Source organism: Centropristis striata, chromosome 11 (assembly GCF_030273125.1).
Source record: "Centropristis striata isolate RG_2023a ecotype Rhode Island chromosome 11, C.striata_1.0, whole genome shotgun sequence".
Lineage (NCBI taxonomy): Eukaryota > Metazoa > Chordata > Actinopteri > Perciformes > Serranidae > Centropristis > Centropristis striata.
The window spans coordinates 12,223,084-12,250,537 of record NC_081527.1 but is presented as its reverse complement, the minus strand read 5'-3'; the positions used below and the strand labels follow the sequence as shown (position 1 = coordinate 12,250,537).

The following is a 27,454-nucleotide window of genomic DNA, read 5'->3' as shown; positions in this document are numbered from 1 at the left end:
CATTATTATGCCTTGAAACAATTTGGTAAAGCCCAGATGATGCTGTCATGTCTTTGGAAGCTTCTGATAGGTTTATTGACAACATTTGAGTTAATTCGAGACACACCTGTGGATGTATTTCAAGGCACACCTGAAACACACTGCTTCTTTGTGGAACATCATGGGAAAGTCAAAAGAAAAAGAAATCAACCACGATATCAGAAAGAGAATTGTGGACTTGCACAAGTCTGGTTCATCCTTTGGTACAATTTCCAGATGCCTGAAGGTGACACATTCATCTGTTCAAATAATTATACCCAAGTATAAACACCATGGGAATGTCCAGCCATCATCGCGCTCAGGAAGGAGACGGGTTCTGTGTCCCAGAGATGAACGTGCTTTGGTCCAAAATGTGCATATCAACCCAAGAACAAAAGCAAAAGACCTTGTGAAGATGCTGGCTGAAGCTGGTAAAAGTGTGTTATTATCCACAGTGAAACGAGTACTGTACCGACATGGGCTGAAAGGCCACTCTGCCAGGAAGATATCTGCCTGATATCTTGGTTGATTTCTTTTGACTTTCCCATGATGTTCCACAAAGACGCAGTGTGTTTCAGGTGTGCCTAAAAAAACATCCACAGGTGTGTCTCGAATTAACTCAAATGTTGTCAATAAACCTATCAGAAGCTTCCAAAGACATGACAGCATCATCTGGGCTTTCCCAAATTGTTTCAAGGCATAATACTGTAAGTGTATGTAAACTTCTGACTTTGAAGAAAGTAATAAAAAATTGTTTTAAAAAATCCTTCTCTCATTATTCTGGCATTTAGCAAATATAAATAATTTTGTTAATCCTAACGGACCTAAAACAGGAAAAGTGACTGTCTGATTTCATGTCAGACAGTGAGAAAAAAAGCATATGTGTCTTTTTATATAGTGTATGTAAACTTCTGGTTTCAACTGTATATGTACTGTAGTGTAAACAACAACCAACATATTTACATAAATGAAAATAAGTTTGTACATGAAATTCCCAGTGCAGCCAAACAAATTTACTGACTTGAAGCTGACTCAATGAAGGACCCAAAAACATTTCTCCTCCTTTCATTATCCTGAACTATGAATTATCCTGAATTATCCTGAAGCCTGTAAACCAGTGTTTCGCACAGGAATTTCTGAGACTATGATGGGGGGAACATATTTTAACAAATTATTGTAAAGGAGAATAATGGTTCTTCTAAGTTTTATTTAAGGCATCATATTTTGACAGTCTTCTTGCAAATTCTGTGGTGGACACATCCATGTGCTTATTTTGAAAGCTACATGTTTAGTGTTCAATTTACACTAAAAGTCTACATTTGTGTAGACCTTGAATGCACCGTTAACCACCGGACTCTCGGTGTGTGCTGCAATGTAAATAGTCTAACTAACAGAATATTAATCCGATGTTTTACTGGCGATGTTTGTCGCTGAAAGTGGGGGGGATGGATCGGGATCACTATGAATTTGGGGGGGACATATCCCCCCTGTCCCTAGTGCAGCATGGGTGTATTTAACATTTTCTGATTAACGATTATATGCTTTTATCTTTCTGAATCTTTAAATTGTTGCGTTTGCATGACTCTTTGTGCAGGAGCTCAGTTTAGCAGATCTGTCAATTAAATCATCTCATCGATCCATCGACAAACTCAAAGTTTTAGTGGAATTTCTTCGGTCGAGGACAGCCATAGATGCTGTTATACTGTGGATGAATATGGGCAATCAAAGCAGAAATTCCTGGCGACCGCTCAGCTTCTACCCACACGTTGGGAGCTGCTGTCCCAGCCCATCAGTGCTCCAGCATGTAGCAGGTATTCATGCTGCTGGAGAGCCTGTGAAAGCTGGGCTGTTTGTACTTCACAGTGGTAGCCTCGTGCGGTATTTAGCAGTGATTAATCTACTAGAGTCGCAGTGTACTATGAATGTATCATGTCCACCATGACTCATTATGAAGAGGGAAGAAACACACTCAATGAGTTTCTCTGGCGAGGCCCTGGCCTACATATTGCCTATCATCTCACTTCATCGAGATGCAGCAGGCCTTATTCTGGGGCATTCTTGTATTGCAGTGAAGATGCTTGCCTTGCAGGGAGGCATATATAATGTATGTGGCATGTATAATGTATAAAAAGGGTTGAGTTGCCTCAGTGTTGCTGTGTGAATCCCTACAGAGCGTGGTGGCGCTAAATGATTCAGTATGCGCTGGGACTGCTGCAGATTAGACTCGTGGCAAAGAAGTCATTTCCCCGTGTTTTGTGCTACATTTTTATTTAACGCAAGGGGGAAAAGAGGTAATTGAGAGAAAAGACTGCAGGATAACTAGATTGAAAGCAACAATACATTGTTTTTTGACAGTTGTACATTGATTGTAATAAATAGGACAGTGCTATTAATATTTAGCAACTTTAAATCAAAGAGAACCGACCATAAACATGATGTGGTGGGGTGTCGAGTGTGCAGCTCTTCCTCACAGAATAAATGTCCTTACATGTGTGTGTGTAGAACATTTATATATATATATATTATTTATTATATATATATTATATTTATATTATTATTTATTATATTTATATATTATATTTATTACACTAATCTTTCATTAAAAGTGCAATATTCCCACATTAAGATAAATGAAAATGACTCGACTTATGTTTTTTATTTTCATTTCAATGATTATTTTGTTGAGTTGTGTAATTACATCGCCCCAAATGTTTTTCAATAATTTTCAAATCCAGAGAAATCATTCATCGTATTCAATCTAACATTCACTTGCCGTTACATTTGGTCGCTTGTCAATGTCGTCATGTCCCGTTTGTGTGTGTCAGTGTTGTGGTTGTCTGACAGACGCTGTCATTAACTGACTTTCAGTGTTTCAGTTTTAAGCCACATTTATGCAATACGCTTCTTAAAACCTTGGTTATTTTTAACAATATATATATTTATTTATTTTTTCCCAACTTTTTTTATTGCTTTTCTCAACAAAAACGGACAACAAGAAAGACCATACAGGTGACAAATCTGTAAATAGTTACAGTGAAACAATTTTGTGACATTGAAGGATAATCAAGAGCTATATATAAATATATATGTATAAAAATAAGACAAAATAACATTAAGAAAGTAGAATAAGGGTTAGGAAAATAAATATTTAACAATATATTTTAACCAGAAGGATTTTATTCACTGGACATGCAGATCTTAAGTGACCTGACAACTCTTCATAATGAGCTGAACAGCATTGGAAAAACAGTGATTTTTAACATTAAACTGCTTTAGATAGTGTTTTACTGGTTTTAATCTCCTGGTCAATTTGTTTTGGAGAAGATGAGACCTCTGCAGATATATATATATATATATATATATATATTTTTTTTTTTTTTTTTTTTGTTGCATTTTCATTATAAATACGATACCTTATTATTTTAAGAAATCACTTTGTGGTCTGGAGCTGAAACAATTAATTCATTCATTCATTGGTTGATCGACTAAAAATCAATCAGCAACTATTTTGATTGATTGAAATTGTCATGGGCATTTTATAACATATTTACATTTTTTATAGACACAAAAATAACTATAAATGATTAATGAAGATCTAATTTGTAATGAAAAGAGACACAGCAATCTTCTCTGCATCTTTAGAGCAGATTTCCTTGTCGCAGAAAGTGTCAGTTTCACAAACACTGACTGGACTGAGCCGCACAGGAATTAAAAACACTTGAATTGCACAAAGCCATGGCTGCGCAGCACCTTTCTGCTGCAGTGTATCACATTCTCTGCAGCTTTCTGGGGGTTTCTTTCCACATAGACGATCATACCCCGTCTCCACATTCATGAGATCTGTTTCACAGGCTGCTTCTTCCAGACATTCGCATCAGCTCACTGGATACACTCGAATCCAGAAATAGGTCAAAGACTAGAAGTCATTAATGATGTATTACACAGTGTAACAGTAGATTACATGAGACATAATGCAGCTTTAGTGTTTGATATCCTCTATATTTGCTTTTGGCCGTGCATTTTAATTGTAATGCTTTGTTCCCACTTTTCGTTGCTGTAAAATGTTCTAACATTACTGTGTTGTACATAAATTTTCTGTTTCATAATCACTCTGTGCTGTTTTTGTTTTTCGTTAGCAAAAAGAAAAGATCCCCCGGTGCTGTGCTGCATGTTTACCTGATAGTTCAGAAAGATGGAACAGCAGAAATGTTTGTTCCACTGATTTCACTCCTGTCGCAACCTTTCCCAGTGTGCTCATGGTGACACACACACACACAAACACACTTACACTCCTCCTCTGGTAACATGCGTGCCATGTCAGACACAGATCAGAAAATTGGTTTTATGTGTTTCCTTCCAATTAATTGGTTCTGATAGTTGTTGAAAGAACGGATTTGAGGTGAGACACTGATCAGGGGAAGGGACTTCTGCTCTCTTTTCATTTTACTGCAGTGTGACACTGTGGCCAAGGCAACTGTGTGTGCGCGTGTGTGTGCGTGTGTGTGTGTGTGTACATGTGTGTGCGTGTTCTTGTACTTCCTACATAGTGAGGACCGGAACACGTTTTTAACCGACAGAGTGAGGACATTTGTGCGAAGTGAAGACATTTCGGCCGGTCCTCACTTCTTAAAAGGCTTGTTGAGAGTTCAGACTTTCTTTAAAGTTACAATTAGGTTTATGTTAGGGTTAGAGTCGGGCATTTAGTTGTGATGGTGAAGTTTAGGTTAAGGGTTAGGGTAAGGGGCTAGGGAATTCACTATTCCAATGAGGGTCCTCACAAAGATAGAAGTACAAGGGTATGTGTGTGTGTGTGTGTGTGTGTGTGTGTGTGTGTGTGTTTGTCCTTGTATCTGTCTAGCTACATGCTTACATGTCTGGCAGTGACAACAGCCTCTCTCATCTCATCCGAGTGTTTTTGAGTGCAGTGTGCTGTGCAGTGTGTAGAGCCCTCCAGTTCTGTACTTATGTGACAGATTTAGTGCAGAAAAGATTTTTCTTTCCAGCATAAATAAAATGCGTCTGACTCTGACTCCTCCTGAGGACTTTCTCATATTTATCATGATGCTAAATATTGCATTATGTGTCAACGATCTGCACTGCGGTGGAACAAACCCCCGACATTAAATTAATTTATTGTGGTATTCTGGTTCTCGTCTCTTGATATTGTCTCAGGTGAACCATGTGGGAGATGTACGCAGCACCCAGCAGGCACCGACTGTTGTTGTATCTGAGAGAGCCGCACCTGACCTGAGGGCGGAGAACAGCGTGGTTTCCTACGGCAACGGAACAGTCAGCATCCACAGTGGGGGAAATTATAAAAGCAACAGGTGAGAGATGGTCTCAGGTGATGAGTCTGTGACACCAGAACGCCACAGGATGCATCAGAAAAACATGTTTCAGTCCTGAAGCTTCAAACGGCTTACAGACCTTATCTGATGCCTCATCATACATTTATTAGATAATAATAAAAGTAAATACTGTCCGGAGAGCTTCTTCTGCCTGCATGCTTCAGTTCAGTTAAAACACTTCTTGATTTCACAAGTAACTAACTGCATATGGCCTATAACTTCATATTTTGACAGAAAAAATAAGCATATTGGGTCGCCCTTCGGAGTTTAGGGCTATTTTGGCAGTTTTTGAATACTTTTTAATCTGCATGTATTACCACTTGAAAAATGTTTACCATGTCATGTTGGTTTCCTTTTTTAAGCACAACCTCACCTATATGACCTGATAATTATTGTTTTTACTTTGACTTACTGGATCAACATTTTGTACCCAAAAAACAAACAAAAAACCCAATCATGCTCAATGAAGAATTTTAAATGTTGCAAATGTGATGTAATGTGATGCAAAATGTGTAACATTTTTTTCCCACCATGCAATTTTTGCCCATCATGCTCTTAGTAGAAACTTATAAAATGGAGGAGAAGCAGCTTTTGACTACAGCTGCTCTAGTGTGTGCAGTGGTTTGTGCTGAAAAAATAAATAAATAAATAAATAAAGAAGAGGAGAAGACATAAGAGGTAAAACGAGGATAACATCTAGTTCTATATTTTTGTACTTAATATATTTTTGACCTTATCATTTACTTGGCCGATCATCATCAAACAAAAACTGGCATGGAGTTTTAAGCCAGTAGAGGGAAGTTAACAGCAGGGCTCGATGCTGCTTCATTTTTACGTTGTGATGTCATGAAGAAGTCATGTGATTTCACCCTGCTGTGATGGGTTAAGTTCCCCTTGATATTTGAATATCAGCAGGCCTGAAAAAAGTGCTACACAAAAGTTCCTACTACAACTTGAAGTAATTGACGTTAGAGGTCCAGATCCAAATCTAACATGAACAAAGGTGGCTGTAGACATTTAAATACAAAATCAATTATTACATACAAAATCTCTTATATTTTTTTCACAGTTTCTCTGCGGACAACAGTAACCGTCGGGGGGTGGAGCCTTTGTATCAGAACAGCAGGGCCAAAGTTTGCTCCAGCAGCTCATCAGACGAGACTGAAAGCCTGAGGAAACCTCCTCCTTATAATGTGGAGAAGGGACCGAGGAAGGAGCCAGGGCCACAGCCTTCTGCTCCGGAGATGATGGAGTCCCCTTATGAAACTGGTTACACCACCGGAGACACTGGCAATGAGCTGGACCGGGACCAGGACTACCTTTACAGGTGGGCCACCACTCTGCTGCCAGTTAGTAACAAGTATTTAGGAAAGGTCAGGTACGCAGAGTCAGTAACTTCATTTAAATCACTTCTTAAAACCCACTTTTAAGACTTGCTTTTATGTAATGCTTTCTATTTTACTACTCCTTTTTACTTCTTCACTTTTTACTTTTTTACTACTTTTACCTTTTATTTTTTGTGTATCTGAGAATGTCTTTTGATTAACCTGCTCTGTCTTTTATTGTTTTTCTTTTAATGTAGGAATTGTTTTTAGCCTCATGGCATCATTCTCGTTGTAATTAACGGCTCTCTGTTGAAGCACTTTGCAAGCTGCTGTTTTTAAAAGGTGCTATATAAATAAAGTTATTATTATTATTTATTTTTTATGCATATTTTTACAGCACATACTACACTGAGGCAGCTCAAATCGTCAGGTTAGGGTTTCCATAATTCATCTGAAGAAATACAAGATAAAAACACGAATTACATTTGAAAATAAATTTAAATAAAGTAGCCTAAAGCCAATGAACTGGAGTTCCTGTAATCCAACACTCACTGAAGAGCTCTATTGTGTACATGCTCATTCGGATGCTTTCCCTCCCTGTAAGATAATAGAATAGTATTTATTAATTCATTTATGAATATCAGCATAAATGTTAGCTTGAAGCAAGAAACATTATATTCAGTGTGAGCTTTAAAGACAAGTATTTAACACCAATCTGAGAAGAAGCCTTACTCCCCTAAAGCTGAACTTTTTTCTAATTAATTACAGTAATAATAGAGAGAATGTGCCATCCCCTGGAAGAGTATTCATATTATATTATAAGAAACTGTTTTAATTTAATACTGGTCAGACAAGTGATTTCAGAAAAGCTTGTTCTCTTGTTTTTGCCTCAATAATATTTTTATTTTAATAGTAATTTATGTATGTAAATGTCCCACTTCAGGCTGTACCCAGAGATTATTTCAGACGAGCAGCGCCGACAGTACAAGAAGGAGTTTGACTCTGATCTGGCACGCTATAAGAGCCTCTGTGCGGAAATGGATGACATCAGTGACCAGATGCACAAGCTGAGCCGAGAACTGGACATGCTGGACGAGGACTCCATGAAGTACCAGGTACAGGAAACAGGAGGCAGGAACAGAGAGTGGAAATACTCAGGGCAGACTGCCAGGAGAGTATAGAGTCATCATAGCTGTGCCTTTTAATTATAACAGCTTCAGTTGTGCTCAGTATGAGTCTGTTGGACTGCCATAAAACACAAAGCAGTGACGATAAACCAAGTGACACAATTTCAGTGTTGTATTATGTTGTTTATGTTATAAACAGTCCCTTTAAATTTTAAACATGCTGCGGTGCAGCCTCTGTTAAAAAAACCTGGGCTGGATCCTACTGTCTTGGCAAATTTCAGACCCATCTCTAAACTGCCTTTCATTTCTAAAATTCTAGAGAAGATAGTTTATGCTCAGCTCATGGACTTTTTAAATGCAAAAAATATTCTTGAGATCTTCCAATCCGGTTTTAAAACATTGCACAGCACAGAATCAGCGCTTTTAAGAGTTTTTAATGACATCTTTTTAGCTACTGACTCTGGTCATTGTGTTGTCCTGGTGCTTTTAGATTTGTCTGCTGCTTTTGATACAGTGGACCATGAAATCCTGTTGGCTCGTTTGGAGCAGTGGGTGGGCATCAGTGGCACAGCACTGGAATGGTTCAGGTCCTACCTGTCACATCGGACTTTCTGTGTCAGCCTTGGTGACTCTGTGTCCTCCACTGCTCCTCTCTCATGTGGGGTCCCGCAGGGCTCTGTGCTTGGCCCACTTCTTTTTTCCCTGTATCTACTGCCACTTGGGTCCATCCTCAGAAAACATGGAATTTCTTTTCATTGTTATGCAGATGACAGTCAAATCTATGTCCCCCTCAGAAAAGATGACTCGTACTGTATTGACTCACTCCTAAGGTGCCTACATGACATCAAAGCCTGGATGTCCTCAAACTTCCTGAGTTTTAATGAAAAAAAGACCGAAGTCATGGTCTTTGGTGGCTCTTCTGCAAAACCCCCCCTGGTTGATCTTGGTTCTTTGGCACAACATCATAAGCCAATTGTGAGTAACCTGGGGGTTAAAGTGGACGCTAATCTTAAATTTGACAGCCAGATCAAAGCTGTGGTGAAGTCCAGTTTCTTCCAGCTACGGCAGCTGGCAAAAATAAAACCACTCCTGCAAGCACGGCACTTTGAGACAGTAATCCATGCCTTCGTGACCACTCGGCTGGATTACTGTAACGCACTTTATATGGGGGTTAGTGGGTCCTCCATTGCCCGCCTTCAACTGGTCCAAAATGCTGCTGCACGTCTTTTAACTGGCACAAGAAAGTATGAGCACATTTCACCTGTTTTAGCTTCACTGCACTGGCTGCCCGTTCATTTTAGGATTCATTTTAAAATTATTTTATTTGCTTTTAAAGCTTTAAATGGTCTTGCTCCTCCTTACCTCTCTGAGCTGCTGCACCCCTACTCTCCTACCCGCTCTCTCAGGTCAGCTGACCAGCTTCTCCTGAGAGTGCCAAGAGCTAGGCTGAAGCTCAGAGGGGAACGAGCTTTTGCCATCGCAGCTCCAAAACTGTGGAATGAATTGCCGCTGCACATCAGACAGGCCTCCTCACTGTCTCATTTTAAATCTCTTCTTAAAACCCACCTCTTCTCGTTGGCTTTTAACACCACGTAGAGTGTTGACTTTATGTTGATTTTATGTTGATTTTATGTTGATTTTATGATTTTTTGTTTTTATTGTATTCATGCATATTTTATTTTGTGCGGGCAGTACATTTTATATTTTATTTTATTTATTTTTATCCCATTTTTAATTTATTGCATCTTACTGATCTATTGTTTACTACATCTCTTTGTATTGTGTTATGTATTTATTGTTTGTGCAGCACTTTGGAAACCTTGTGTTTGCTAAAATTGTGCTATATAAATAAAGTGGATTGGATTGGATTGGATTATAAAATCATGGCAATTTACTGAGAGATTTTCTATTTCCATTTTCAGGGTGTGGCTGACGAGTATAACCGACTCAAAGACCTGAAAAGGGTGAGTGGAATCAGATCTGCTGTGTTATGATGTGAAATTAAAAGAACTGTTTGAAATTTTGGGAAATAGGTTTATTCTTTGTTTTTACGAGATCTAGGTGAGAAGATTGATACCACTCTCATGTTTGTTTTGTTTATTGTTTATTGTTCCCCATTAGCTGTCACCAAAGTGGGACGAGCTAGTCTTCCTGGGGTAAAAAAAAAAAATCACTTACAATGATAAAAAACAATGAAACATTGTAGATATCATTAAAACATCATCAGGAATTATTCAAATTAGTTATTACATTCATAAGTATTACATTCATTATTACATTCATACAGTCCAATCCCTACTCACAAATTTAAATAGGCCTAGTGCATTCTCAAATGGTACTTGAAAGATATTTTGCTATTCAGCTTACGTATATTTAGTGGACAATTATTCCAATGATTATTCCACAAAGGCGAATTCGTCCGTCCATTCGTCCTGAAATGTACAATACTCATCTTTTTTCCTTTTCGCCATCTTCTTTGTCAAAGGGTAAGCTCTGCATAAACTAGCTAGCTGACTGATTCAAAAGATGGAGAGACCAAAATCCCAAATTTAAGCTTTTAAAACAGCAATACACAGATCGATGGTATCTATGGATTTAACACACAGATTTAACTCTTATCCAACTTTCTGCAAAAAAGTGAAGGGGCAAATTTACTAATGATAGAGTGGATTGTTGTTATCTGCTTGCTAACATTTCACTTGTCTTGTCTTCCAGACGTCAGACTATCAAGCAAAGAAGAAGCAGTGCAAAGAACTTCGGCTAAAACTTTTCCACATCAAGCGTCTGGTGAAAATCTTTGACCAAGGTCTTTGTTAATATTTCTCAATATTCTGTCGGAACAGCTAAAGGATAAACACTGACAGGGTGCGACCTGGCAAAAGACACGAGGACTTTTTGTGTCTGTGTTTCGTTTTCTCCCCAGCAGTGGTGGAAGAAGTATTTAGCTCTCTTACTTAAGTAAAAGTATTAATACCACACTGTGAAATTACTCAACTACGAATAAAAGTCCTTCATTCAAAACTTACAAAATGTACCTAAAGTATCAAAAGTAAAAGTGTTTTATATATTACAAATATGTTATTACATTATTTGTATTGATGCTTTTATGTAAGCAGTGTTTTAATTTTGTAAAGACAGGGCTCATTTAATTACTTAATATACTGTTATAAGATTCATTTAAAAAAAAAAAAAAAAAAAGTATTTAAAGTCACTTTAAATTGACCATGTTTTTTTTATGTTAAATCTCGACCTGTAAAGTAACTAAAGCTGTCAGCTAAATGTAGTGGTGAAAAAAGTACAGTATCAAAATGTAATGAAGTAGAAGTAAAAAGATACATAAAATGGAAATACTCAAGTAAAGTACAAGTACCTCAAAATTGTACTTAAGTACAGTAGTTGAGTAAATGTATGCTCCCCAATTTTACTGCTTTGCTGTTGGAATTGTAACAGTTCAGCTCAACGTGGCCGTCGTACTGGCCTTACAGTCACTGAACCTCAGCTGTTTTTGACCCTAATGTTTACAACTTCTGTATTAGCTTTACAGCTGTCAGAGTGGATTACTGCTGTACTGGTAGACTTTTTTCTGCGTGGTTGTAACAACATGGCGCTGTTAACATTTGAATTTGTTGTAATTTGAATTTACTGTTTAATTGACAGTGTTGAAGTATGAGAAGAAAAATGTCAGTTTTTATACAGAAGCGACGTCATGACAGAAGATATAGCAACAGAAAAGGAGAAATATATATGTTTAAATAAATCATGTGTTACAAACAAAATTCAGTTTTTGGCAAATTAATTGAGTTTCATCAATACACTCTTGGTACATGTTGCAGTGTTTATTTGGCATTCTTCATACAGATGTAATTACAACACTTTTTCAAGTAATTTTAAAAAACCAAAACATAAAAGGACACATCATCTTTTGATTCTTTTAATAACGTTGCCATACACATGAAATTTTAAAAACGTAAGAACTCAGTAACACAAAGATAAGAAAACATTAATAGCATATTTATCTTTTTTTTCAATGACATGGTTGTGTGAATCGTTGCCTAAAAGAAGAAGAATATCCAAACGACTTTCAAAAAGCCCGGCAGTAAATCAAGAAGCAGAGTCACATCCTTGTGTTTGAGAACACTAAATGCTGAAATATGTTGAATTTTGAGTTGATTTTATCCTTTTTCTCATTCAAATATTTTACTTGTGATTTTGTAAACTCGCCTCTTGAAATTCCTGTGAGGTAAATCTTGGTGGACCAGCGAATCAGGGCCCATCTTCTTTTTAAATTGTCACAGATAACGTGATGTTTTGGCATTGAATATCTCTCCAAGTGCAGTTTTTCCACCAGATTTTCATCCATTACAGTATCGTCTCACAACAGCAGAAACTCACTCAGAGCGTCTCAAAGTCATCTCCGCTGTAATGGCATGAAGATAAGCTTCTTTTTGACATCTAAACAGATGACAGAGGTATTTTCATGTAAATACATATAGAAAAAAACATTTAGGAGCTAACAGTGAAAGCAATATTTAAATGTTTAAATGAACCTTGAATTACATAATGTAAAATAATGAAACAGTCTCCACTTAGCAGAGATCCAAAACAACATTTGAACATGCAAAAAGACAAAGTTGACCTCAATATATATACATTTCAATACATTTTCAAGGGGGTTGTACCCCTAGAAACAGCACTGATCAACATAAACTGGTATTTAATTAGTAGTGTTGGTTATAAACTCTCTCACCACCAACTATAACTAATTCATATATCTTGAGTTGTTTTACTAGAACCCGAGTTGATGTAGCCTGCCGTTTCTCCATAATAAAAAAAAAAAGCTTGATCCAAACGACGTTTAATCGCTGAATTCACCTTATTCAGTCAGAACTCATATTCAAAACACAAGTGAAAAATCACATTGGGGATCTTTTTCTCAAAAAGATACAAGACGAATGTTTGCGATGCTCGTTTCATATTTCATATTTGTCCCAAATTCATAATGAATAATAACAAGGCAGTTGTCAAAAAGAAGGCGGTTTCTGGTGAACAACATTTACAGAGGTTTGTGTTTAGGAAATATCAGACTGAAGCATTCTGATGTCTAGTGAGGTATTAGTCCACTCTCATGTAACTGTGGCTTTTTTTTCTTTTTTTCTTGAAAAATCAACTACAACAACAGTGAGCCCTGTGAATGAATTTAAATGCATTGTTGACTTGATGGTCAGGCAGTTACAAGAGTCCGTTCATCTCTCTCTCTCTCTGCTTTGTGTACTAATCACTCTGTTTGAAAAGCATCTCTGAGGATGATATGATAGACTTTGGTGGTTTTTCCTTGGTTTTATTTTTCCCTCTGTTCCGTTTCATATCAGTTTGTTGTGTTTCTCTTCAACAACGAAGCCTTCTCTTTGTCTTATTCAGTTCACCACTGGTCAGTTAGATCCAATCTAATCATGATACCGTATCGTAATGTTTGTGTGGATAAAAAGGTCACTGTATCACAAATGGTGAGCCGTGGAAAATGAGCCCAGTGTGGGGAAAAACAGTTCTGCTGACTTTCAGCGGCGGGACAGTTTTGTCCTCCCGATGTATTTGTAGCAGGGTGCTGCTGCCCTCTACATGAAACTGTAGCGTCTTTAGTCACTATGGCATGTGGGTGGTGACATGACTGGCTGTGGTGTCCATATCGGAGCCCAGCATGAAAAGCTGCTCTCTGGCCTGAGACCTGGCACCAGAACGACTGGGCTGGCAACAAGACAGATCCATCCTGGCACGGGCTCCTCTCTTCACTGGAGGCCCGCGTGGAGACATTTCATGAGGGGGAAATAGAGCGGTTACAGTACAGTACATATGACGGCCAGCTGGCACTGCAGTTTGCTAACCACACAGATGGATAGTGATGAGTCAGGAGGTTTCCTGTGGGTGCTTGTCGTCACTAATCCCAGGCGGAGACCTCGTCAGAAAGGGGGGCTACTGTCCCGGGACATACGGCCAGCTGATCGAGCTTCCGGAGAGCTGCATGTCACGGATCAGCGTCTCGATGGGTGTCTTTCCTACCAGGCGCATGAAAAAGAGCTGCGAGATGAGGCTGGCGGGAACGGCGCGCAGGGCCGGGAGGCGCAGGAGCAGGCGTCCGAAGCGCTGAGGCTGACTGGGGTACTGCATCCTCTCGTACTCCGTCAGAGCCACCTGAGCCTTCTCCTGCAGAGACTCCACGTGGACTGGGTCTGTCAGGCCACAGGCGTCTGAGAGGGAGGGAGGAGGAGGCAGTTACTTAATAGTGTGGGCAGGTTACATAAAGAGTCGTGATGAGCCGAGAGGAAGGTTGAAAGATAATGTGATAAAATGCCCCTGAGGGGAACACATACAAATATAGTGCCTCAGCATGTCTACGCTAAAACAAGATCACATTTATAAACCCAGAGCAGCTTTAAAGACACAGCAGCATGTGCTCATTTAGTTTGAAAAGGATTTGAATACTTTTTGATGAGCCATACGCATTAAGCAATTTGTTTTAAGAAGCCACTTTAAAAAGTCTGAAAATGCACAGTGCTGCATAATGATCAGTGACAGCACTAAATTATACAGCACATAGTGCATTATTGCATTTTCATTAATAAGCCAGGAGATGGTGCCATAGTAGATGGATTCCCAGATAATGGCTACCTTCAATTCTCCAAACACTTACTCAAGTTATTCATTTTAAGGCCTACAGTTTTACTGCTGTGGGACTGTAATGTGCTTTTAGACTTATTTTTATTTTTACTGTTTAACCCTAGCTATTGAACATGAAGAATAGTTTACCACTCGTGCTTACTTAGAAAATAGTTGCTTAATGTTTGTTAATGCAACTTAACCTTTACCCCTTTTCCACCACATTTGCTCTGGTTCCGTTCAGGTTTCTTGGAACCTTGGTGCTATTCAGCCAACCAGTGTGTGTTTACATTAGTTTTGAGCAGAATGATAGTAATCAAAGGTGTGACGTCAACAGAGGGTGTTGCACAACAGAAGTAAACAGTAGTAGCAAAACATCAGGTCGTACTGATTACCTGCAAGCTTTTGTTTGGTTATTTCAGTTTTGATCCAAAATACAGAGACCGACTGTTAAGGAAAACAACTATTATGTGTAAGACTCTTTCTTCTCTTTCCAACCTGTAGTATATGAAATGGCCACTGTGGGTCGTACTTCAGGTCAGGTAAAACCTGCAATTTTTTCGTTGCAGTTGGGAACCAGCTTTTTCGGGTTCTGAACCAATTTATTTTTGGTTGTAAAGCTCTGAACAGTTCAATATTAGTCCAAGCGAACCTTGAAGACACCACATTAAATTTCAAGTGTTTTCAAGGATTCCCAGCCACAATAGTGATCCTGTAAGTCTAACATCTGTAAAGACAACAGTTGTGTGCTGGAGTAAAAGAGCTACATTGTGTAACAATGACAGCAGATAAAGCAACAGATCAGCAACACTCACCTGGTGAGAACAGTGCGATGGCCTTGAGACAGCTGTACTCAGCCGAGTCCACCTGCAGCCTGGTCAGCTTGTCCACCTGGTCCTGGAACACCCTCACCTGGTCCATGAAGGACACCACGCGCTCCGCAGACATGGGCGAGGAGTGGAAGCCGGCCGCGGCCAACAAGGGAGCCATGTGGAGCGGCAGGGCCGACTGGGCCGCGTTGAGGATGAACAGCTCGCTCCAGCTCAGCCTCAGCAGGGCCACCTGTGGATTTGTAAGTGTGTTAATCACATTGACCTACACTGTCATCATCTATTTTTAATGTACACTGTATTCATTGTGTATTTATGTTTTCATGTCGACAACCGATCCCGTTTGTCTCCTACGTTTCCAAGAATCTGATAACAAGAGTGCAGAATATGCATCCAAATACAGGTACATCTCCAATAATTAGAATATCATGAAAAAGTTAAATATTTTTGTCAATCATTTCTGAAAGTGAAACTCGTATATTATATAGATTCATTACGTGTAGAGTGAAAGATTTCAAGCCTGTTTTTCTTGTAATTTTGATGATTCTGGCTTAGAGATAATGAAAACCAAAAACTCAGTGTCTCAGACAATTTGAATATTGTGAAGAAGTTCAATATGTGAGTCCTGGGTCAGTGGTGGTTTGGGGCCATGTCCTCTGCTGGTGTTGGTCCACTGTGTTTTCTGAAGTCCACAGTCAACATAGCAGCCATCTAGCAGGACATTTTAGAGCTCTTCATGCTTCCACAAGCTCTTTGGAGATGCTGATTTCATTTTCCAGCAGGACTTGGCACCTGCCCACACTGGCAAAGGTACTAAAAGCTGGTTCAATGACCATGGTGTTACTGGGCTGGACTGGCAAACATACTTGGCTGACCTGAACCCCATAGGAGTCTATGGGCTGTTGTCAAGAGGAAGGTGAGAGAGACCAGATGACCTGAAGGATGCTATAAAAGCAACATGGTGCCGTAGGCTGATCTCCTCCATGCCACAACGTATTAATGCATTTTTTTAAAAATTAATGTACTTTTCAGGAGCCTGACATTTGTGTTTAAAGTATCCTTTTTTTAATTGATCTTTTGTAATATTCAAATTTTCTGAGACACTGAGTTTTGTGTTTTTATTATCTGTGTCTATAATCATCAAAATTACAAGAAATACAGGCTTGAAATATTTCACTCTATGTGTAATGAATCTATATAATATACGAGTTTCACTGTCTGAAATAATTGACAAAAAATATTGAACTTTTTCACAATATTCAAATTTTTTTAGATCTACCTGTACAACAAATCTAATGTACTAACCTGGTCTGACACAGGCAGCTCTGGGAAGTAAGGGATGCTCCTGGCCCACTCCACGGTGCTGAAGAGTAGCCTGGCAGCCAGTTCACAGATGTTATCGATCCCCATGGCGTTATCCGGACCCGTCTGCTGGTTGTACTGGTGTCCAAACCGACTGCTGGGGTACGGTTCGGCTCGCAGCAGCTGGGAAATGAGCTCGGACACCGGCTGACCTCCGCCGCTCCCTCCGTTGTTGTTGTTATAGAAGTCGCCACCTCCGAGGCCGCTGGCGCCACCTATGGGCGTGATGGAGGGGCTGAGGCTCGGCTGAGGTGGGATGCGACCGCGTTGAACTGCTGTAGTTTAGTTGGGGTACAACGGGGAGGAGAGGAGAGGAGAGGAGAGGAGAGGAGAGGAGAGGAGAGGAGAGGAGAGGAGAGGAGAGGAGAGCAAAGGGAGCAGATAAAGAGGAGAAAATGTTGAAGGACAAGGGGAGGTACAGGAGGGGATTTGGAGAAGAAAACGGAGAGAAAGAAAACTTAAAACTTGAGTTCAGTCGGCGGTGTATGTCAGATTATCAGCAGATGGGCTCAACCTGATTAGGAAACTATTCTACTAGATTAAAAAGAGCCACAATCGAGCCCAGACTGATTCCTCAAGAACAGCGTAAAAGTGAGGAGGAATATTCTCGAGCTCATCAGGCTAGATGAAGGTTATCTATGGAAATAAAACAAAGACCCTCAGACATGAATTAACCCTCCATTCAAACTTGAAACCTCTGAAATTTGAATTACAACCATTGCAATTACAGTAACGTTACTCTATCGAAATCTTCATGCACACAGATTCATTCTGTGCTCATGAGTAAAGATCATCACTTGGTGTAGAGAAAGCACCGTAGCTGTGACAGACGGCATTACTGCCAAACCTCAGGCAGTGGGGCAGACTACTGACAGGCTTCATACAGCTTTTTAAAAGCAATATTCAAGCACTTTCAAGGCACCTAAACCAAGATACTATCCAAACTCACAAAGCCTTTATAATCACATCGAAAATAAAAAAAAGACAGCTTGTTTTGCACAGCAATCAATGTACAGTCATGGAAAAAATTAGACCGCCTTTGTTTTCTTAATTTTCTTGTTCATTTTAATGCCTGGTACAACTAAAGGTACATTTGTTTGGACAAATATAATGATAACAACAAAAATAGCTCATAAGAGTTTACTATTAGAGCTGATTTCTTGCCATTTTTAATGGTTTTCTTGATAATGATTTTGGCTATTATCATTATATTTGTCCAAACAAATGTACCGTTTGTTGAACTTGGCATTAAAATGAACAAGAATGCAATGATCTAATTATTTTTTGCATGACTGTATATTGTCGCTTTGTTTTGTTTAACTTTTTGATCATGATTAGTTAGCTTAGCTTGCATGGTGGGAGCACAGAGTGTGAGACACCGTGAGACAACGAACAAATATGGTGCCGGGATCATTTCAGTTTAAACATTTTTGGTTTACATGAGTGTAGATGAAACACCAGATTATGCTAAAAGAAATCTGGCTTTTTTTTCCAGGGGTATATTCAAGTTCAAGCATATTCCTAACCTTGATAACATAATGGTTAAAATTGAGCATTTTCTAAACTTTCAGACCCCAGAAGTTAATTTGGGGAATTCATGTGGTGAGCATCTGTTCTGCTGAAGTGTCCTTGAGGAAGATGCTGCATCTGCTCCAGCTACAGGAATGCTGCTCTGTAGCTGACCCTGACCTCTGACCTCTCTGTGGAGGTGGGTCAATCTCTCTGCAGGGACCCATAATGTGTCTCATTACCATGCTTTATGACCCATAAGCACGAGGGGAACACAAATTCCTTGCTGTTAAAATCAAAAACCTTCAAATTACATCTAAATATTACTTTTATTTAAGAATCACTGTTTTGTCATTCACATTTTCATGTTAATCCGATGTGTGCGTGTATATGTGTATATGTGTTTGTGTGTGTGTGTGTGTGTGTGTGTGTGTGTGTGTCTGTGTGTGTGTGTGTGTGTGTGTCTGTGTGTGTGTCTGTGTGTGTGTCTGTGTGTGTGTGTGTATCTATCAGCGTGACACTGAATGATGCCTCACTGTGGGCTTCACCACTTAAGGTGAAATCCCCATATTGGATTCTGTCCGATCAACAAGGCAGAGGGTTTGTGCAGCTTCACCCAGAGGCTTAAGGCTCTGGGACGCAGGTGTCTTAGCACTGTATCCCTCTCAGTCACTGTTATACAGGCACTAGATTAAGCCACTTAACACATGGCATTGAGCTGACACGCATGGCTTGCTTAGCCATGATAGGGCCGAGACAGCCATGTGTGCCATTTTCTCTACACTATGGAGTCTATGGAGCAGAAGATGCAAGATAATGACAAATTTAACTATGATTTTTTTTTATTTTTTAAGAGGAGCTGATTGGAGTAATGGAACAACTCTCTGAGGCTCTTCTGAAGGAAGTATAAATTATTTTCATTTTTTATGTCCATTGACCTGCAGAATTTGCAGTGGTGGAATGTAACTAAGTACATTTACTCAAGTACTGTACTTAAGTACAATTTTAAGATATTGTACTTAAATTGAGTATTTTTCTATTTAATGTAACTTTATACTTCTACTCCACAACATTTTGAGTCAAATATTGTACTTTTTACTCCACTACATTTAGCTGACAGCTTTAGTTACTTTTAAAGTTGAGATTTAACATAAAAAACATGATAAATTTAAAGTGGTTACACATCTTTTTTTTTTTTTAATTAAACCTCATAACAGTATATAAAGTAGTTTAAATGAGCCCTATCTTGAGAAAATAAAAACGCTGTTTACATAAATTCATCAATAATAATAATAATAATAATAATAATCAAATAATATATTTAGCATACATTAAACAATCTGAGTGGAGTCATTCTGCATTACGAGTACTTTTACTTTTGATACTTTAAGTACATTTTGATGCTGATGCTTTTGTACTTTTACTTAAGTAAGTTTTGAATGCAGGACTTTTACTTGAAGTGGAGTCATTCACAGTGTGGCATTAGTGCTTTCACTCAAGTAAGGGATCTGAATACTTTTTCCACTGCTGAGTATTTATAATAGTATTGGACAACGACAGTGTGTCCAATCTTTTCTAAGGGATCAAAATAAAAGGCGGATTTATGGATCAGGGCAGACAGATACCTTCTTTGCGCATGCCAACACGGAAACACTTCTTCAGTCGACAGTACTGGCACTGGTTCCTGTGGTGCTGGTCAATCTGACACTCTCTGTTCGACCTGAGGACAAAAACAAATGACTGATTTTTACCAACTTTCTTTTGAGATCAGAAACTGAAGTTAAAAATTCTGCAACAATTTCAATCACATTGTGATGTGAGCATACTCAAACTGGGAGAGCTGCCTCAACAAGTTGTTTTTCTGATTTCACTCTCGAAACCTAATAACAAATGTGTCTACGCAAAGCTTTTGAATGTATATAAAGACTTGTATTGATCGTATGATACCAACACTTCCTTCTCAAAGTGCTCTAGAACATTAATATTGCATCAGATTTACCATCAATTTTATCATGCTTATAAAGCACATGCATCTTAAGTAGAGCTGCCTGAAGCTATTCATCCATTAATAAACAACTTGATCCAACAACAAAAAAGAAATGTAAAAGTCATTTTTCTAGCATATCATGCCAAGCATTTTGTGTCTTATTGTCTCAGGTGTAAATTTATTTTCATATTTTATTTTATTTAATATGTTTAAATTTCTGACTTTAAGCAGATAGACAGACAGACAGACAGAGAGATAGATAGATAGATAGATAGATAGATAGATAGATAGATAGATAGATAGATAGATAGATAGATAGATAGATAGATAGATAGATAGATAGAAAGTGCAAATAATGGCCAGTTGCTGCCCCAAATTTAACATCATGGAACTAAAACTGCATGTTCTGTGACAGTAAATAACAGTCAAACGGTTGTACAGTTTATCTCTCTGTATAATTAATGACAACCGTCATTGTTTAACTGGCTGTGGATTTAGCTCTGGATAGATTACACAGACACCTTTGTTTACGATTCTGTGCATGACAGACTTCACAAACATTACACTTTTTGCAGCAACCTGGGGCTTCAATTAACAATAGCCTGCTTCAATTTTCTCATTTAATCATCTGATTGTCCCAAACACAAAGAACACAGAGTAGTCCATTTACTATGATACAAAACAAAAAAGCAGAAAATTGCTCAATTTGAAAGGCTGAAACCAGACTCTTTTTTTTTTAGCATTTTACTTTGAATATTTACCCAAGTTATTAAAATATTTTATTTTTTAATTTTGTTGTTTGACAAATGAATACTTGTTTGAGCTCTGTCATAGAGGCACATTTAATTTTGTAAATGTTACATTTGTGGTTTCCTTTCTTTCATTGAAAAACATATTACTTTGTCCAACTGTAACAACCTTGAACAAATAAGATTTTTTTTATGCATGATTCATCCAAGAATGTTTTGTAAGAAAAATCTTTTTCAAATAGAACTGAAATGAAGATTTTTTTTAAAAAGGCAGTAACACCACACATAAATAGTTTAAACATTAACACCTGGGCCTATGCAAAACTTGACTGCTGTTTTATAAAGACACTTGAAATGAAAGTTAAAGTATGGATACTACTTCGATACTTCTTCCCGACCACGTTTAAAACGATACGGTATCGAAGTGATAATAAAAAAGGAACCATTAGCAAACAAAAAAAAATAAACTGTGTGATGTGTTCAGGGACTTTTTTTCTGTAGCAGCACTGTGTGTAGGTCGCAAATACAAAAAAGAAAGAAACAGAAAAGAAAGCTTAAGTTATATTGTTGTTGTTTTGCAGTGGTATGAGGTAGGATATCGTTTTTTATGTAGGCTACTAAGCTATGACATTGTATCGAAGTTTAACGTTAGTATTGTAACAACCTTATGTCTTACTTTAACCAGGCGTCTTTACAAGTAAAATAACCTTTTTTTTTAAAATACCAGACTATCGATAAACAAATAAAAATTACCCACAATGCCCCTCTCACCTGCAAGTGTAGCTGAGGTTGCGTCGCACGCTCCTCTTGAAGAAGCTCTTGCAGCCCTCGCAGGTGAAGACGCCGTAATGTTTCCCGCTGGACTTGTCCCCGCACACCACGCAGTCCACCACGCAGGACTTGTCATCGTCGCCGGCCTCCATGTCGCTGCCTCCCGCCTGCGGAGAGCCGTCCTCCTCCTCCCCCCTCAGGTAGCTCTTGTCCCCCAACCCGTTTGTGCCCCCATTGGGATCTCCCCAGCCCCCACTCACCATGGCCATCGCTTGGTTACCGAACCACCGAAGAAGAAAATGGGACAGGCAGCCCAAGATGTCTGGCTACTGTCAAGGTAACATAAATATAAATATATATATATATTTTAAAAAGTCCAGAGTGTGTTTCCCTTCACCTGGCTGCAGAGAATTACTATTTCCTGTTTGCTATTAATTATTATTTTAAAGCAGCGGCAGAAGAGAGAAAATAAAAGTCCTCAGGCCAAACAAGCAGATGTCAAAGAAAAAGAAATATAGGCTACAGCATTGAGGAGGAGGGTGTCTGGCAGAAAAAACAAGAGCAGTTCAGTCTCCTCCCACTCCACTATGACCTGGAAACAGTCTCAGTGTGGCAACTTTTGCATGCCTGTGGATTTTAATTCCCCCTTTTCTTGTTTTCTTCTCCAGCTGGTAGCCTCTGTGTGATGTTTTTGTCCTTTTCTTTGGACCGATTCCTGAGATGGTTAAAGAGGCGTCTGCTCGATGGCTGCCCGGTCTCACCCTTTACACCTTTTCACAGGAAACAATGAGTCAAACATACAGTGCACATTCTCCTAAAAAGAGAGCAACGACTGAAAAAGATTTGCGAGCAAATGACATGAGGTGAAAATCTCCTCCAAACCACACACAGGCACACACACTCAGACACACACTCCCAGCTCTGTCTCTGTAGCAACAGTAATGGCTGAAAAAGGACCTCAGTGTAGCTCGCCTTAGCACATGCCTGGAGAGGCTTTGACCACCCCTCTTAAACTACCCCTCACACTGAATGTGCTCACACCAGTTATTCCTCATATAAGGCAGCTGTCTACTGAAAGATTCCCCTCCAAATCCTTCTAGAAATGATGTCAAGCTTACCTTAATGTGTCTCCCTCGCTGGAAAATAAATCCTTTTCTCGCTCTAGATCTTCCTTCCATGCAGCGAGGCTGAGAGTGCAGACACAGCTCTCCTATTCTGCTGTAATCCTCTCAGCGGCAGCAGCAGCAGCAGCATAGTGACCCACAATGAAGACATTCCACATCAGGCAAAAACAAGTTGATGTCCACACGTCACTTTCATGTGGCCACGGGCTTCTTCTTCTTCTCCAGCTGCAGCAGCACCGGTTGTTGTAGATCCTCAACACAAGGAAGTGATCTCTCTCTCTCTGTCTCTCTGTCGACCCTGCTTGTTGAAGCACGAGTGCTCGGTTGTGACGATATCCTCCGTGCTGCTTCCTTTACCAAAACAAAAAATCAAGAAAGCAGGAGAGCGTCCGTGTGCTCAGCCCTCCATAGTTCCTGTGCTTGCTCTCCAGGCACTCATGCAGGCTTGTGTCCTCCAGCCTTTTGTCAGTGCTTGCCCACCAAGAACTAATGACTTGCGGCCTAGCCCTGTGTGCTGCTTTTCGTCCGTGTGTATGTGTGTGTGAAGCCTTTCCCTATGGCTCAGGCAAACAGGAGGTGGGGGTGGAAGGGACGGGTGCTGCTCTTCCCCCCTCTCTCTCTCTCCCTCTCTCTCCCTCTCTCTCACTCCCTCTCTCTCTCTCCCTCTCTCTCTCTCTTCAGAGTCCACAAATCAAATTATGATTGAAGAAAATGGCCACAGCCGGAGACAGGCTGGATTTCTCAGCGTTTGCTTTTTTTTCTCTCTCCTCCTCCTCTTCGGCTCTCTTTCCCCTTGTCTGTTTTCATCCAACCTATTTGTGTGTGTTTCAGAGAGAGATCAAGCAAAGCGAGAGAGGGAGGGAGGGAGGGAGCCAGAGTGTGTGCAGAGGGGGAGGGGGCAGTCTATGTGTGTGTGTGTTTATGTGTGTGTGCTCCCAGGGATTTGACACTGCTATTCAAGCCCTGCGGTTTCCATGGTGCTGGCTGCCTTATATGGCCATTGGAGTCAAAGAGCAAAGAGAGTGGGCTGTGTGGGGCAGCATGCGCGCACACACACACACACACACACACACAGGAAGGATGTGGAGGATCTCTCTCCTCAGAGATGCAGAGAGCATGACCCCGAGGCCTCCAAAAACACCCCGACAATACCAGATTACCCTGAAGCCCTGCAACTACTGCATGCTCCTGCCTCCCCCTTTGTCTTATAGAAAGCAATCAAATGTTGAGGTGAAACTTTTTGCAATGCACGGTTTAAGAATCTGTGCAAAGTGGCAGTGAGGTGAGCTTTATTTCTCAAAGGGAGGATATATCTTTCCCACTTGAATAACACTTTGATCTGGTGAATACGTGCAAGCAGCCGGCTTGAGGGACGGCTCATTGTGCCGGAGATAAAGGTTACCGCTCTGTGGTCATTGCTCATTTGCTCAAGGCCCTCTGTCTGTCTTGGCGCTTTGTGGAGCACACGGTGATTTGTGTTCGAGGTTACCCCGAGAGGTCAAACTGACTTTCACACCCCTGCTTTTGCTAAAAAGCCCAGGGTCAAATGCAGATAAAGGGGAGGAGAAGGGCGCACAGCAGCCACGGATAAGAGCTTTAAGAGATAAGTGACGAATCTGCTTGTAAATGTGCTGCTCTTTGGGGTTGGGGAGGGGTTACACTCGCAGATATGGCCAGATGAAAGCGTCAGTCCCCTGAGAGATTCACTATATGCAACATGTTGTCTTATCTTCAGAGCGTTTACAGAGGTTTTAAAGGCATTCTTTCCCCCCAACAAACACTTTTATGGCATTCCTAAATCTAAACCGAGCTTTACCCCCTGGAGAACAGAATGTGTGTGTATGTGTGTGACAGAGACACATTGTCCTGGCCATTGTGCGGCTAATGGGTCATCAGAGGGTTGTGTGTGTGTGTGAGAGGGAGAGAGTGTGTGTTAATTTGAATGAAAGTCCCTTTAATTAGGCCGCTGTGCCTGCTTATTGTCACTTCTTGTGTTGGGGAAAGATTAGGCTTGTCAAATAAAGGCTGCTTGTAAAGATGTGTGTGTGTGTGTGTGTGTGTGTGTGTGTGTGTGTGTGTGTGTGACCCACAGAGCCGTTAATCAATAGTTTTGTACTTAAGAAATAAGTACGATTAAGCTAAATTGTTCTGTTTATTCGTTTTTGATTCTTTGCATAAAAGTAGATAATCTTAATGTGCATTTAGCTCAAACTTTTTACATTTTCTGTAACATTTTAATAATCACATTACCTAGTTTTAGTGCAGTCATCCCAAATTGTTTTGGGACATCACGTCCATATTGACATTTATTTCAGTCAATTAGCTACACGGCTAAAAATCTGGCTTTAACTTCTGTGGATTTCAGCCCCTGTACTCTGGATTTCTTCTACATGTAGCTTTATCTCACCAAATTGCAGCAGAATATTGACAATTAACTAATAATAAGTAATTTACATTAAAGTAGCATTTGAACTGGCTCACATGTAAAGAAGAAAAGTCTGATAAACTGTAGATTCAAAGAGATGCAGCGCATGCCGATCATTCCCACTTCTGTCTGTCTGAGAGATACCGCTGAGGGCAGAAGTGATGTGACCTTTGAACTGACAGTCAGGAATGTGGTTGCTCCCAACGAGGAATCCAGAAATGCAAGGCTGCAAAAAGATGCCTGTCGAGCTGCCAAACCAACAGATATCCAGTGTTACCCACACAAAGACAGCTGACGCTCAACAGTTTAACAGTTTTACCGGCAACTTGCAGCTTTAAATTCTCCTGAAACCGAAAATACAACTATTTAGCCTCTGGGCCGAGACTTCTTCTTCTGTGCGCCTCCAATTATTTACTGATAAGCAGTTCGAGACGCAAGAATGGAGTTGAGAGACGACGTCTAGATCAGATTGTTTCACGAGTAGCCAGTTTAGCTAAGTGGATAAAAAGCGTAATCGTCATCGGAGTGTTATATTTGAATAATTATAAGAAGGCAGTAGCCAATGTGTTTTACTGCACTGTAGCTTTTATCTTTGTCACAGGCCTGAAACAACGCGTTCCAACAGAAGTTATCATTTTTACATAGATATGCGCCAGTCAGAACAACACACACACACACACACACACACACACATTGTGTATCACAATCTTCGAACAAGACTTGGACAGCTGTTGGCCAAGGTTATAATAGTTTGGGATTTCTCATAAGTTTTAGTTTTAATTTCGTTGTGAAATGTTTTTTTTGTTTTCAAATTCAGTTCGTTTTTTTTAAAGACCATTTCCGGCATTTTACTGCTTTATTAGATAGTGACAGATAGAAAGGGGGAGACAGAGGGTAAGACATGCGGCAAAGGGACCTCAGGCCGGATTCGAAACCTGGTCCACCACAGAAAGAACTCGGCCTTAATGGTCGAGCTCTACCAGTGTGAGCCACCGGGATGCCCCAAAATCAGTTAATTTTAATTCGTTTTTAGAGTGAGTTTGCTAGTTTTAGTTTAGTTTTTATTTTTTTTAATGTTTTAATTTTAGTTTTTTTGTAATAGGGTATTTGTTAGGTGCAAGATTCAAAGAGGTCATAATAAATTTTGCCTTTATTTCCTTCGCTGCTGGATTTTTAGTGCCGCCTCAAAAAAAATGTGATTTGTAATATCCTGGCCGGACTGAAGACTTTCACTTGCACACAGTGAAAGGGCAACATTCAAAATCTACAGTGTTGCGGGAAATAAAGACACTGGATTATGTATGAAAAAAAGTTGACGAAGATGAAAAAAAAAAGACTGTCACTATAGTTTTAGTTAGTTTTGTAACCACACAATACAGTTTCAGTTAGTTATAGTTTGTTTTTTTAATATAAAAACTTATTTTTATTTCAGTTAACGAAAATGTTTTTTCTATTCTAGTTTTCATTATTTCGTTAGTTTTCGTTAACTTTAATTACCTTGCTGTCGGCCTCTCCACGTCATTGGTAACTGGTCAATATAAAGTCCAACTTCTGTAGAAGATGAAATGTGAATTATCACAGATCGGGGCTCATTTTGACTGGGATCCTGTGAGAGCGAAGTCAGTCTGCGCCCAGCGCTGCATAACTTCACCTGAGCATTGAGACCAGTCTTTTTTTCTCTGGTGTGTGTTTACTCTTGGGCTTCCAATCTTCAAACCAGAGACTTTTACAGGAGGATATCTGATGGGTTTCAAGATCACATGTTAGCCAACGTCTTCAGCTTGTTTTGGCCTCCACCAAGACGGTTTACCTGCAGTATTTCACATCTGCAATCTAAAGCCCCTTTTCAGACTGCCGTTTCAAGCAGCGATATTTAAGCCTCTGTGACGTTCCGCCTTCATCTGAATGTCCCAGAGGTAGTAATAGAGGCGTAAAATTGGCGAGACTGTTTCAGGCAAAACTTGAGTCCGACAGTAATCGAATCGTGTTAAACAAAATGCAGAACAACTTCTCTTGAGTCTGTAGAATCTCCACAGAGAGAAACAGCACGACGGGCAGTTCTTCCACCATTATTGTTTTGTAGAAGTGTGAATCAGCAGAAGCCCCACAATAACATTTCATCCCGATACTTGAGTCACGATACGATATTATTGCGATTTTAAGTGTTTTTGCGATATTGTGAGTATTGCGATACAATATATTGCGATTCAACTGTTAAATCAAGAATT

At 39.7% G+C, this 27,454-nt stretch overlaps 2 protein-coding genes across 3 annotated transcripts in view; one reads left to right on the top strand and one right to left on the bottom strand.

The window, feature by feature from the left end:
• LOC131979967 (uncharacterized) overlaps positions 1 to 11,665 on the top strand; it is a 30,580-nt gene extending 18,915 nt beyond the window's left edge. Inside the window, exons 10-14 of the mRNA XM_059344056.1 lie at positions 5,191 to 5,345; positions 6,436 to 6,693; positions 7,635 to 7,806; positions 9,741 to 9,782; positions 10,534 to 11,665. Of these exons, the coding sequence (XP_059200039.1) occupies positions 5,191 to 5,345; positions 6,436 to 6,693; positions 7,635 to 7,806; positions 9,741 to 9,782; positions 10,534 to 10,635 (729 nt within the window). The 3' untranslated portion in view covers positions 10,636 to 11,665. The remainder of the gene's footprint in view (positions 1 to 5,190; positions 5,346 to 6,435; positions 6,694 to 7,634; positions 7,807 to 9,740; positions 9,783 to 10,533) is intronic.
• A 70-nt stretch (positions 11,666 to 11,735) lies between these two features.
• nr2f6a (nuclear receptor subfamily 2, group F, member 6a) lies at positions 11,736 to 23,623 on the bottom strand. Of its 2 annotated transcripts, none has more exons than XM_059344054.1 (6): positions 22,796 to 23,623; positions 21,678 to 22,447; positions 19,796 to 19,890; positions 16,605 to 16,936; positions 15,285 to 15,531; positions 11,736 to 14,060 (listed from the first exon to the last, which is right to left on the bottom strand). In XM_059344054.1, the coding sequence occupies exons 2-6, from the start codon at positions 21,944 to 21,946 to the stop codon at positions 13,786 to 13,788; spliced, it is 1,218 nt and encodes a 405-aa protein (XP_059200037.1). In that variant the 5' UTR covers positions 21,947 to 22,447; positions 22,796 to 23,623; the 3' UTR covers positions 11,736 to 13,785. The 2 variants fall into 2 exon arrangements, with proteins under 2 accessions (XP_059200037.1, XP_059200038.1); XM_059344055.1 differs by having other exon boundaries at positions 16,605 to 16,933.
• Between the last annotated feature and the right edge of the window lie 3,831 nt (positions 23,624 to 27,454).